The sequence below is a fragment of the Pelodiscus sinensis genome, chromosome 22 (assembly GCF_052426305.1).
Source record: "Pelodiscus sinensis isolate ZL-2025 chromosome 22, ASM5242630v1, whole genome shotgun sequence".
Taxonomy (NCBI): domain Eukaryota; kingdom Metazoa; phylum Chordata; order Testudines; family Trionychidae; genus Pelodiscus; species Pelodiscus sinensis.
In genome coordinates this window covers 1,976,733-1,989,352 of record NC_143073.1, presented here as the reverse complement: position 1 = coordinate 1,989,352, position 12,620 = coordinate 1,976,733, and the positions used below count along the sequence as shown (strand labels likewise).

Sequence of the window (12,620 nt, the reverse complement as noted above, 5' to 3'; positions counted from 1 at the left end):
CCTCACCCCTCCCCCAGAGCCAGGCCCCCCCCCTGCTCTAACCTGAACCAGCCCCCCCCCAGCCCCCCAACTCCAAACAATGCCCTCACCCCTCCTCCAGAGCCAGGCCCCCCCCCCCCGCTCTAACCTGAACCAGCCCCCCCAGCCCTCCCACTCCAAACAATGCCCTCACCCCTCCTCCAGGGCCAACCCCCCCCCCCGCTCTAACCTGAACCAGCCCCCCCAGCCCTCCCACTCCAAACAATGCCCTCACCCCTCCCCCAGAGCCAGCCCCCCCCCGCTCTAACCTGAACCAGCCCCCCCAGCCCTCCCACTCCAAACAATGCCCTCACCCCTCCCCCAGAGCCAGCCCCCCCCGCTCTAACCTGAACCAGCCCCCCCAGCCCTCCCACTCCAAACAATGCCCTCACCCCTCCTCCAGAGCCAGCCCCCCCCGCTCTAACCCGCCCCTCCCCTCCCCCAGAGCTGGGACATAACCTAGCGATTGGGCAGTAGGGCGGTGACTCCGAAGCCAGCTCCCCCCATTGGACCTGCCCTGGGTCTCACCGGCGCCGCCGCAGCCTCGCACTTTTCCCACCAGGGGCCGGGGCGCGTGCGCAGAGCGGCCGTGAACGGTCCGGGCGTGTGGCTCCCAACGTTCCATTTGACAGGCAGGTGCCCCGCCCCCGCCCCCGCCCCGACCCCCTTTGCAGGGCAAAGTCCCCGACATTTTGTGCCATTTAAAAAACTTGGCCCGCTGGAGATTTAACAAGTAGAAACAAGGACGCATGCGGGACAAAGCGGACGCACAGCACCCCTAGGCAGAGCCGGCCACAAGCTAGATCTGAGTCACCAGCGTGACACTTACAAACAAAGCCAGCGGCGTCCGCGGGAGCGTTGTGGGGAGACCCGAGGAGCCGTTCTCCGCTCTGCTCTGCGCGGACTGGGCCTCAGCCGGAGGAGTGTGTCCAGCTCTGCAGGAAAGAACTGGAGAGGGCCCAGAGAAGAGCAGCAAGAAGGATGAAAGAGCCAGAGAACAGGAGCGGGGAGGGGAGGCTGAAGGAGTCGGGCTTGTTTGGTTTGGAAAGGAGAAGGCTGAGGGGGGACAGGAGAGCCGTTTTCAAGTATCTAAAAGGGTGTCACAAGGAGGGAGAAACATTGTTCCCCTTGGCCTCTGAGGACAGGACAAGCAGCAAGGGGCTGAAACTGCAGCGAGGGAGGTTCAGGTTGGACATTAGGAAAAAGTTCCTGCCTGTCGGGGGGTCAAACACTGGGATAAGTTGCCCAGGGGGTTGTGGAATCTCCATCCCTGGGATATTTCAGAGCAGGTTGGCCAGACGCCTGCCAGGGATGGTCCAGACGCTGCTGGGTCCTGCCGTGGGGGCCGGGGCCGGACTCGAGCTCTCGAGGGCCCTGCCAGTTCTGTGACTGATTCTAATATTGGGCCAGCTCCTCCAGCCTCATCCCTTCCGCCCGGCGCCTCTCGGCCTCCTTTGGGGGCCCCCTCCTACTTCTCCAGAGCCAGCCTCCCCATCACACAACCCCCCTCCCTCAACCAGCACCATCCCCTCCCAGGGGTCTGGTCCCCTGCCGCCCGGCGGAGGGAGAGCCTTCTCCGGCGCAGCCTGCAGCTCTGAGCTCATGGGGCAGGCGGGGCGGGGCGGCTCATCCACAGGGCCCAGGTAGGTTGCCCCTGGGGTGGTGTTGGTGGCCCCCTTGTGCCTGTTGCGGGCTGGGCCGGGGGGGAGCGTGCAGGGTGTTTCCGCAGCTGGGGAGAAACCGATGGGCCCTGGGCCAGCTGCCCTGTGTCCCCACAGCCTCAGGGGAGGCCGGGCAGGGAGTTGCTGAGTCCAGGTGCTTGCTGCTTCCCACGCCCTCGTGCAAGGCGGGGCCACTCGCTCGCCGGCTGTGGGAACCTCCTCGCACCGGGCCAAGGTGCACGTGTGTGGGCAGGGAGACAGGGGCAGGCGGGCTGGGCTTGAAGTGCTTAAGGTAGCGCAGTGTGCAAGCTCTGCATCTGCACGGCCCAGCGTGCCAGTGTCGTACGGCCCAGCACACTAGTGCTATCCAGCCCAGCGCACCAGTGTCGCACGGCCCAGCGTGCCAGTGTCGTACGGCCCAGCACACTAGTGCTATCCAGCCCAGCGCACCAGTGTCGCATGGCCCAGTGTGCCAGTGTCGTACGGCCCAGCACACTAGTGCTATCCAGCCCAGCGCACCAGTGTCGCACGGCCCAGCGTGCCAGTGTCGTACGGCCCAGCACACTAGTGCTATCCAGCCCAGCGCACCAGTGTCGCACGGCCCAGCGTGCCAGTGTCGTACGGCCCAGCACACTAGTGCTATCCAGCCCAGCGCACCAGTGTCGCACGGCCCAGCGTGCCAGTGTCGTACGGCCCAGCACACTAGTGCTATCCAGCCCAGCGCACCAGTGTCGCATGGCCCAGCGTGCCAGTGTCGTACGGCCCAGCATGCTGTTACACGGCCCAGCATGCTAGTGCTATCCAGCCCAGCGCACCAGTGTCGCATGGCCCAGCGTGCCAATGTCGTACGGCCCAGCACACTATGTTACACGGCCCAGCATGCTAGTGTTATTCAGCCCAGCGTGCCAGTGTCGCACGGCCCAGCGTGCCAATGTCGTACGGCCCAGCACACTATGTTACACGGCCCAGCATGCTAGTGTTATTCAGCCCAGTGCACCAGTGTCGCACGGCCCAGCGTGCCAGTGTCGCACGGCCCAGCACACTATGTTACACGGCCCAGCGTGCTAGTGTTATCCAGCCCAGCGTGCCAGTGTCGCACGGCCCAGCACACTATGTTACACGGCCCAGCGTGCTAGTGTTATCCAGCCCAGCGTGCCAGTGTCGCACGGCCCAGCGTGCCAGTGTCGCACGGCCCAGCACACTATGTTACACGGTCCAGCTGCAGCTGACTCCTCCCAGCAGAGGCCGTGGCGGTCCGGAGGGCGTGCGCAGCAGGGCCGGGCTGGCGGGAGACAGCCCCGGCTCCGTGCCCGCAGAGTGCTGGCCGTGCAGAAGGCAGGGTGTCGGCTGCGGATGGCAGGCGGTGCGCGCAGGGGCAGCGGGGCATGTGCCCGGTGGGCGGTTAAGCCATGTCCCAGCCCGGGCGGGGGCAGAGACTGCCGAGGCTCCGGGGGAACGGGCCCCAGCGGTGCGGCTCCCGGGGAACGCCGCCCTTCGGCGATTCTCCCCGCCCCACGCTGCCCCCCTCCAGCAGTGGATTTCACCCCACGCCCGCCAGCCTGACACGCTCCCGCCCGCCCCGCCGGGGTCCCAGCTGCAATTGCTGCAGCTTCCTGCTCAGCCCCGAGAAGCCGACCCAGCCCTCGACCGTGCGACTCCCGTTCCCCCCCCCCGGCAGCCGGAGTCACGGAGAGGTGAACGGGCGGACGGCAGGTCCCGGCACAGCCCGGAGCTGCGTGGGCAGAGCCGGATCGGAGCGGGCCTGACCCTGCGGTGCGGGGCTTAGGGCGGAGGGCTGCTGCACGCCAGCGCTGGGGACCCGAGTCCTTTCGCTTTAGCGCCGGGAGCGAGGGGCCGTCCCGACGGCTCTGCCCCGGCTCCCGCCCCAGCTCCAGTGGCCTCTCCTGCGTGGGGCCGGCTGTGCACCCGGCGCGCGCGAAGTGTCACGAAACAAACAGCTCGGGCTGCGGAGCCCTTGGGGTCATCCCCCTGTGACGGCGCGTTGGGGTCCCCCGTCTCCTGCACCCCGAAATGGCACAAACAGACTGCACCAGCCAGTGGAATTGAGGGTGGTTTACTGCTCCTCCAGCACAGCGCAGCACAGATGTAATCTGGTCACAGGAACTGGGCTAGGATGCCTCAGGCCCCCTTGAGATGGGGGAGACTGGGCCCCTAAACTCCAGCTCCTCTCCCTAGGCTGTCTCATCCATGCCCTCCGACAGCCAGCAACCAACTCACTCACTTCCAGCCCTGCCCCCCAGCCAGGGCAGCATTCCACCTTCCTTTGTTCCTCTCCATGGGGGGTGTCTGGCCACTGGTTTGCATAGTGACTCATCCTGTTTTGCTGGGTCGTGGTACCCACGGCAGCCAGTGGGGGTTCCCCCAGAGCCAGCAGCATAGAAACCAGCCAGGTACCCCCACTACGTCACAGTTCTCCCCCCTCCGAGAGCGAACTGAGCAGGGTCACTCCGCTCGTGACCTAGGGAAGTTCGGGTCCTCTGCGTGGGAACCCGCCCTGAGGACATGGGTGCTCCCCTTGACTCGGGCCGGCCGTGGCGAGGCCCCACATGAATTGGCTTCCCTCTGTCCACTCGCCGCCCCGCTCCAGGGTGACTGGCCCAGGCCTGTCCTCGGGGGTCACACCCACCCTTCCACTGGCCTTGATCTCTGGCCAGGGTCTCTCGGGCTGGGGCCATGATCCCAGCGAGCCTTCTCTGGACAGCCAGGGCGGCTTCCACCCCCGATGCTCCATCCAGGGAGGACTTCCCCTCCCATAACTCTCTCAGCAAGCCCAGAGGGTCCTCTATCTGGGGTAGAGACCCCCAAGCCGCGTTCCTCCTGTCTTGGGCCTTCCCGCCCCTCTGGCAGGAGTCACAGGACCGGCAGTACCGCTGCACGGCTGTAAAGATTCCCGGCCAATAGAAGTGCTGGAGCAGCCTCAGCCGGGTGCTCCGGATCCCCCGGTGGCCCCCAACGGGGACGTCGTGGGCCAAATACAGCAGCTTGAGGCGATACTTTCGGGGGACGACCAGCTGCCGCTCTACCCTCCATGCCCTCACCTTCCTGGGGAGGAGCCACTCACAGAACAGGAGCCCACGCTCCCGCAGGAATCTCTCCTGGCCACCTCTCCCCCGGGGCTGAGCTGCACGGAGGCCAGCCTGGTCCCTCAGCCTCTGCAAGGAGGGGTCTGCCTGCACCTCATCCTGGAATTCAGCTGCTGAGGCAGGGATCGGGACCTGTCCCCCACCTCTGCCTAGGTCCGGAGTCCCAGCCTGGCTGGACCCCGTGTCCACTGGGATGGGACCCTGAGGACGCTGCCAGGAGTCCTTCCCTGGACCCACGTTGTCAGCCCCCCGCTGGCTCTGGCTCCGGGTAGTGACTAGAGCCCGCTGGGATTCATGGGGCCACTCCTCTAGGTCGTTCCCCATCAGCACCTCGGTGGGCAAGTGCGGGTGCACCCCCACTTCCTTGAGGCCTTCCTTCGCCCCCCATTTCAGATGCACCCTGGCTACAGGCACCTTAAACGGGGACCCGTCTATGCCCTTCAGGGTCAGCTGCGCGTGGGGTAGTATCCGCTCCTGGGCCACTATGTCAGATCGGGCCAGAGTCACCTCCGCCCCCGTGTCCCAGAAGCCCGTCACCTTCCTACCATCCACCTCCAGGGGTATGAGGCACTCGCTCCGCAGGGGCCGTCCTGCCCCCACCCGGTACACGGAGGAATCCGCCTCCTGAGAATCAGACCTCCCAGGGGAGGTGCACTGAGCATCCTTCCCCTCTCTCTGAGCTGAGGTTTGCCTGCCAGCCCCTGCCTCTGGGGCAGCCTGCCCTTCCTCCCGCCCCAGCCAGTTAACCCTGGACAGTCCCCGGTCCTGGGACCTGGTGCACTGAGCCCTCTTGTGGCCTTTTTGCCCACAGCGATGGCAAGTTAGGCTTTGGGCTGTCTCTGTCCAGGCCCTGGCTGGTTCTCTGGGGCGCAGACGACCTGTTCCTTGGTCTCGCCCCGTAGTTGACTCCCTCCGTCGCTCAGCCGAGATCCGGTCTCTGCGCGGTTCCCTTTCTCTCCGGGACTCCCGTTCACACCCGGACCGGCTCTCCGTGAACTCATCCGCCAGTCTCCCGGCCTCCTGGGGGTTCTCTGGTCTCCGGTCCTTGAGCCACAGCCTCAGTTTGGGTGGGCACGCTTCATAGAACTGCTCCATCATGACCAGCTTGAGCAGCTCCTCTGCGGTCTGGGCTCCAACTCCAGACACCCACTTGCGGCAGTATTGCGCCAGGCGGGAGGCCAGGTCCACATAGGTCTCCCGTGGCCCTTTCTGTACCCCCCGGAACTTCTTCCTATACATCTCGGAGGTCAGCCCGAACTTGTGCAGCAGGGCCTCCTTGACTCGGTTGTAATCGCTGGCTGTAGGTCCTCCAGCTGACTGAGCACTCCGGCCGCCTCCTGGCTCAGTGCGGGGATGAGCTCCTGCAGCCAGTCAGCTGGGGGAACCCGTTGCAGTCCACAGGCCCTCTCAAAGGAGCTGAGGAACCCGTCTATGTCGCCCATGTCCTTCAATTGGGCCACCACGGGCCTCTCCAAGCGTCTGGCAGTCCTGGGACCCTGGGGCCCATCCGCACTTGGCGCAGCCGGTGCCCCGCCGGTTCTCCGCTCTGCCATGGCCAGCTCATGCTGTCGCTGCCTCTCTCGGTCCTGGCGGTCCCTCTCTCGGTCCTCTACTTCCAATTCCCTGATCCGCAGCTGGATCTCCAGCCGCCGCAGCTCCGCTGGGCTGGCCCCTGCCCTAGATGGGCTACGGCTTGCAGGCCTCCCGGGAGACGCTGTCTCATCTCTCCGGTGGGTTCCAGCGCTCCTCCCCCTCTCTGAGCCTGACACACTCTCAGGTGGGGTCTGGCTGCTTCCCCTGGGGACAAGATCCTGGCCCTGTGGCTGGTCATTCTCTTCCAGCTGGGTAATCAGCTGGGCCTTGGCTGCTTTCCGCACAGGCAAGCCCCTCTCTCTGCACAGCCCCACCAGCTCTGCCTTCAAGAGTCGGGCGTAGGCCATCTGCCCGCTGGGCCCCTCGGTGCAGACTCACCAGTCTAGTGCTGCAGCGCCCCACGATTCCCAGGAACCGCTTCGCTCTGTCTCCAGCATGCCTGGCTCCAGGGCTCTTGCTTCTACTGCGCCTTGTCGCTTGCCGCTGGAAGCTCCATCCACGGGGTGCAGTGCATCCCGCTCCTGACACCAGTGTGACGGCGCGTTGGGGTCCCCCGTCTCCTGCACCCCGAAATGGCGCAAACAGACTGCACCAGCCAGTGGAATTGAGGGTGGTTTACTGCTCCTCCAGCACAGCGCAGCACAGATGTAATCTGGTCACAGGAACTGGGCTAGGATGCCTCAGGCCCCCTTGAGATGGGGGAGACTGGGCCCCTAAACTCCAGCTCCTCTCCCTAGGCTGTCTCATCCATGCCCTCCGACAGCCAGCAACCAACTCACTCACTTCCAGCCCTGCCCCCCAGCCAAGGCAGCATTCCACCTTCCTTTGTTCCTCTCCATGGGGGGTGTCTGGCCACTGGTTTGCATAGTGACTCATCCTGTTTTGCTGGGTCGTGGTACCCACAGCAGCCAGTGGGGGTTCCCCCAGAGCCAGCAGCATAGAAACCAGCCAGGTACCCCCACTACGTCACACCCCCCTTCTTGGCCGTGCGGGCTGGGCCTCGGGGGGCGGGAGGGACACGCACCGGCTATTTGTGAGAGCCCCCCTCGCGAGGGCGGCATCGGTCCGTCTGGCTCAGCGCCGGCCTGAGAGAACTCACGGGGCCTTGCAGCCCCGAGCGCCCGCAGTCGAGAGCCCAGCAGGGGAGACACAAGGCCTCCGACGTGCACAGCGACTCGATCACAGTGTCTAGGTGCCTTCGTGTGGAGAAAACGCCAGGTGCTGAGGGGCCTCTAATCTTTTCCATCCCCCTGCACCGGTTTTCTACACATGTGCGGAATAAATGTCATGCTGTGCACCAAGGCGTGTGAATGTGCACCACTGAGAGAACACAAAACCTCGCTGTGGGCGCCCTGCTAACCAGCTGGGCAGCCTGGGAATCTCCCCCGGGGGCCGCAGAAGCACTCAGCTTCCAGGGAACCTGGCCCGTGAGCCCGGAGGAGCAAGGTGGCACAAAGCCAGCCAAATGGTCATGTAGGAACAAGGCCCTGGTTTGTAACGGATGGGGGGATTAACTGCTGGAACCGGCTCCAGGGGCGGGGCGGGGTTCCCACTGCGTGCTGCCGCAGCCGGGCTGGGCGTCTCTGGCAGAGATTTCATGGCTGGGGGAAGCGGGTGAGACGCTGTGGTTGGGGCCAAGCCTTAGACGGGCCAGTGGGCTGAGGAACCGCTGCTCCCGGAAGGACCCCCCAGCTCAGCTCGCTGCCCGGCCTCGAACCAGCGACTGGAGGGCGGGAGACGGGCTCCTGCAGGCTCTCCCTGTGCACTGCCGCTGACCCCGCCGCTCACAGAGCCCGGCCCTGACTCACGCCTGCAGCTCGCAGGGGCGTGGGAGCCACCGGCTGCCACCTTCTAAGCAAACAGCCGCTTACACCTGTTGCAAACGGCAGCCGGAGCCGAGCCCACAGGAGCAGCCGCCCGGCTCAGCAAACAGCGGAGTCCAGCTACACGGAACCGCCGGCGGCCAGGGCGGGCCAGCTCCACCCCACAACCCTGCCTGCCCGGCCTGGGACCTGGGGGCCCACTGGGCCCTCCCGAAGAAGCAGAATAAGGCCCGCACTGTTGGACGGGGCTCTGGGGCGCGGGCCTCCCCGGGGGCGGGGGCTCCTGGGTGCCAGCAGGGTCCCCGTGTCTGAGGCCAGCCTGCTTGGGAGTCGCTGTGCTGAGGGCTCCCTTGGCCTCCCTGGGCCCTGCTGACCATGGCCTGCAGCCAGGGCCTTCCCCGTCACCGCTAAGGAGTTCCCTGCAGCCGCTGGGGGGGTTGTCGCCCGGCCTGCAGTGAGGCGCTGGGCGAGTCCTGCTTCCCGCGGCCCAGGGGCTCCACAGCTCAGCAGGACCCAGCCTCTCTGCCCTGCCCGGAGGTGCTGCAGGGCGCTGCTCCCCACGCCCCTCGGAGCAGGAACAAGCCACACGGGGCGAGTCACATGGTCGCCTCCGGCCTGGCGGCTGGGCCCAGGGGGCTGGCTCGTGGCTGGAGACGGGCTGGGCCTCCGCACCGCCTGCGGCTGAACCCACGGCCGAGTGACTCTGGGAGGGGCCAGCCCCGTAGCCCCAGGCAGCTCCTCCAGGCGCATCTCCCGGCCCTTCCCTGCCACGGCATCCCCGCGCCCCACAGCCAGCCAGGGGCTTTGTGCTTGGGAGCAGAGAGACTCCCACCCGGCCCTTACAGAGGAGGAGCAGACACCCTCCCAGCTCACCCACCCAGTCTGGCAGAGCACAGACCGGCGCCGGGGGCCACAGGACCACAGAACCCTGACGCTCGAGGGGGCACCAAGCCCAGTCCCCGGCCCTCGCGGCAGGGCCCAGCGCCGTCTGGACCATCCCTGGCAGGCGTCTGGCCAACCTGCTCCTAAATATCCCCAGGGATGGAGATTCCACAACCCCCCTGGGCACCGGATCCCAGTGTTTGACCCCCTGACAGGCAGGAACTTTTTCCTAATGTGCAACCTGAACCTCCCTGGCTGCAGTTTAAGCCCCTTGCTGCTTGTCCTGTCCTCAGAGGCCGAGGGGAACACGTTTTCTCCTCCTCCCTGTGAAACCCTTTTAGGTAAAATCGCTCTCATGTCCCCTCTCAGCCTTCTCCTTTCCAAACTCAACAGGCCCAGTTCTTTCGGCCTCCCTCCCAGCTCCTGTTCTCTCGACCTTTCCTCATTCTTGTTGCTGTCTGGACCCTCTCCGATTTCTCCACATCTCTCTTGAAATGTGGGGCCCACAACTGGACACAGTTCTCCAATTGAGGCCTGATCCGTGCAGAGCAGAGCGGGAGAACGACCCCCCGGGTCTGGCTCCCCACACTCCCGTTCGTGCAGCTCAGAATCAGGTTTGCTTTTTTTGGAACAGCGTCCCACTGCTGACTCGTATTGAGCGTGTGGTCCTCTCTGAGCCCTAGGTCCCTCTCTGCAGGATCCTTCCCATTCTGTGTGTGAGACACGGATTGGTCCTTCCTCGGCCGAGCACTTTGCATTGGTCCTAATTGAACTTCACCCTATTGACCTCCGACCATTTCTCCCGTGTGTCCAGATCATTCTGAATTCTGACCCATCCTCCAGAGCACTCGCCACCCCTCCCCGCTTGGGATCATCTGCAAACTCCATAAGAGTCCTCTCTGTGCCGTCATTTAACCCTTGATGAAGATGCTGAACAGAGCCGGTCCCCAAACAGACCCTGTGGAGCCCCCCTTGTCCTGCCCGTCCAGCGTGGCTGTGAACCGTGAATAACGCCTCTGAGAACCGTTACCCAGCCGGTTCTGCACCCACCTGGTGGTGGCCCCTCCCCGGTGAGACCCTCCTCTCCCTGCCCATGCGGGGGGGGGGGGGGGGGGGGGGGTGATGAGCCCTGGCTGGCCCGGAGCTGCCCTTGGCCTCCTGCCCTGCTGACTACACCCAGGTGTCAGCTTGCATCTCAACCCGGTGGATTGCACCTCCCCACCTGTCAGCGCAGGAGGCCATGGCCTGAGTGAAGAGCCAGCCACCCTCTGCTAACGAGATCACATGGCTCGTTAGGCGCAGCCAGGGCGGTGGCAGGGGCGGGAAGGGGGACTGGCTGGGGAGAACCCTCACAGCTAGAGGGGCTGGGCTGCAGGGGGGGCTGGGGGGGAGATCCCATGGGACTGGCTGGCTTGGCAGCGGCAGGCGATGGGAGCAGCAGGCTCAGAGGGTATAAATGGCAGGTCCCCACCGTGCCCCTGCGTCTGCGCTCTGTGGCTGCCAGGACTTGCGCTGACTGAGGTGAGCTGCCCCCCCCCCGGCCTCTCCGCCAGAGCTGCGTTTTCCTCTCTATGCAGCCATCCCCCAGAGGTGCCCAGCTGTGGGGCTCTCTCCCACACATACGGCTGGGCCGGTCCCAGCATGCCAATCCCTCTCCAGCAGGCAGGAGCTGGGTTCGGGATCCACCCTCACCCTCCCAGACCGGGAGGACGCCGCCGGTCCCCTGTGCTCCCATCTCTAACCCCCCCCACCCCTCAGGCTCCGGAGCGGTCTGCGATGGCGAGCCCCCTGGAACAGGCGCTGGGCGTGATGGTCTCCACCTTCCACAAGTACTCGGGGAAGGAAGGCGACAAGTACAAGCTCAACAAGGCCGAGCTGAAGGAGCTGCTGACCAAGGAGCTGCCCGTCTGCAGGAGCGTAAGTGGGGGGAAAGGCCGACACAGGAGTCGCTGGGGGGGGTGCGACCCCCAGCCAGGAAGGGGGCCCCTCCAGGAGCCTAAAAACCAACCCATTGTCCTGCAGCACCTTAGAGAATCACAGAATATGTACATGGCGTCAGGCACTTTCGTGGGCCTCCCTCCCCCTTGCTCCCTCCCTCCCCCCTTGCTCCCTCCTCCCTCCCTCCCTTTCTTCCTCCTCCCTCCTTCCCCCCTCTCTACCTCCCTCCTTGTTTCCTTCTTCCCTTTCTTCCTTCCTAATTCTGATTGGCCAGTTTAAAAAATGGGCTTTTTTTTCTTATAAAAGAGCATTTTTTTTATTGTCAAACTATTCATTTTTGGGAAACCCTTCCCCTCCCTCCCATAAAAGAATCCCCCTGATTTTGGAAATCAAATAATTTGCATTTTCCAAAATGATCAAATTTAAAAAATGAAAAGAAACAATTTAAAAAAAAAGCCGCAGAAAATCCACCAGTTTCAACCAGATTGTGAGGCTTTCCCCATTGGCACGAAGGTTGGCCCCTCCCCGCATCAGGGCTACCCAGTGAGATCTCCCCGTGGCAGACGCTGTGCGGTCTGTGTGGAACACGGCCCTGCCCGGTCCCACGTGGGAACAGAACCTGGGGACTTTCCGCTCGTGCTCCCAGGAGCCGGGAGGCGGCAGCAGCCCTTTGGATGCGGGGCGGCCACTAGAGGGGGTCAGAGCGCCCGAGTCGGTGAGCCAGGCTGCGCGAGGCCGTTGGGTGGTTCGCTGTGCGGAGGGCGCCGCTCAGACGTGGACGATGGGGCCAGTGTGCGCTGAGCCTGACCCGCGTGCAGGCAGGGCACGTTGGTGAAAGCTCTGGAAGGGAAAGTGAACCTCGTGCGTCGCACTCTTGGCCTGTCCCAGATCGGCCGGGTGGGGCGGGTCCCACACACTCCTCTGAGCGGCTGGAGCCGGGTCCTGCCCAGTGATCCCCAGTGGGAACGGGAGGAGGGAGGGAGACCGGGGTCGCCGGCTGCGGGATGCTCCAGCGCGGCCCGGCCGGCCCCGCAGCGCCCTCGCCAGGCCACCGAGCTAACCCGGCCTTTCTCCCCGGCCCCTGGCAGAAGCAAATGGACGAGGCTGAACTGCAGAAGATCCTGAGCGACCTGGACGCGAACCAGGACAGCGAGGTGGATTTCCAGGAGTACGCCTGCTGCTTGGCCTGCCTGGCCATGGGCTTCAACGACTTCTTCCTGGACCAGCGCCAGAAGGCGCCGCGCCAGAAGTGACCCCGCAGAGCCCCGCGTGTCCTGGGAACCCCGGGCTGCCAATAAACGTCTTTGGAGCGAGGCTCCGGCAGGGTGTGTCTGAGAACACGATTCTCTGCGCCCGGCTCCGGGGCCGTCGGTAACGAGCCGCGCTCTGTCCCGGGGAGGGGGCCCGGCCCGCCAGGCTCCCCGCTAACTTCCTGCTAATTAGCCCTCGAGGCGCAGGCGGCAATTCCCCCGGCCCCCTCTCGGGCGGGGAATTCCCAGCCCGGGGGCGGTTGTTTTGGAAACTCTGAGCCAGATGATTCCCGCTGGTTCCCGGTGACGCAGGCAGCGAAGGAGAACGAGGTCCCTGCGTGCTCTGGCCTG

The 12,620-nt window shown here is 65.0% G+C and overlaps 1 protein-coding gene across 1 annotated transcript; it reads left to right on the top strand.

Moving 5' to 3' along the window:
* Window positions 1–10,446: 10,446 nt before the first annotated feature.
* LOC142819611 (protein S100-A4-like) lies at window positions 10,447–12,333 on the top strand. The gene is made up of 3 exons (XM_075907838.2): window positions 10,447–10,602; window positions 10,840–10,998; window positions 12,108–12,333. The coding sequence occupies exons 1-3, from the start codon at window positions 10,510–10,512 to the stop codon at window positions 12,270–12,272; spliced, it is 417 nt and encodes a 138-aa protein (XP_075763953.2). The 5' UTR covers window positions 10,447–10,509; the 3' UTR covers window positions 12,273–12,333.
* Window positions 12,334–12,620: the final 287 nt, after the last annotated feature.

Bases quoted from the DNA above. Each gene is read 5' to 3' on its own strand.
- LOC142819611 (XM_075907838.2), top strand. From the start codon at position 10,510: ATGGGAGCAGCAGGCTCAGAGGGTATAAATGGCAGGTCCCCACCGTGC. The intron at 10,603-10,839 runs GTGAGCTGCCCC...CCCACCCCTCAG, and splicing joins CAGGACTTGCGCTGACTGAG to GCTCCGGAGCGGTCTGCGAT. The intron at 10,999-12,107 runs GTAAGTGGGGGG...GGCCCCTGGCAG, and splicing joins AGCTGCCCGTCTGCAGGAGC to AAGCAAATGGACGAGGCTGA.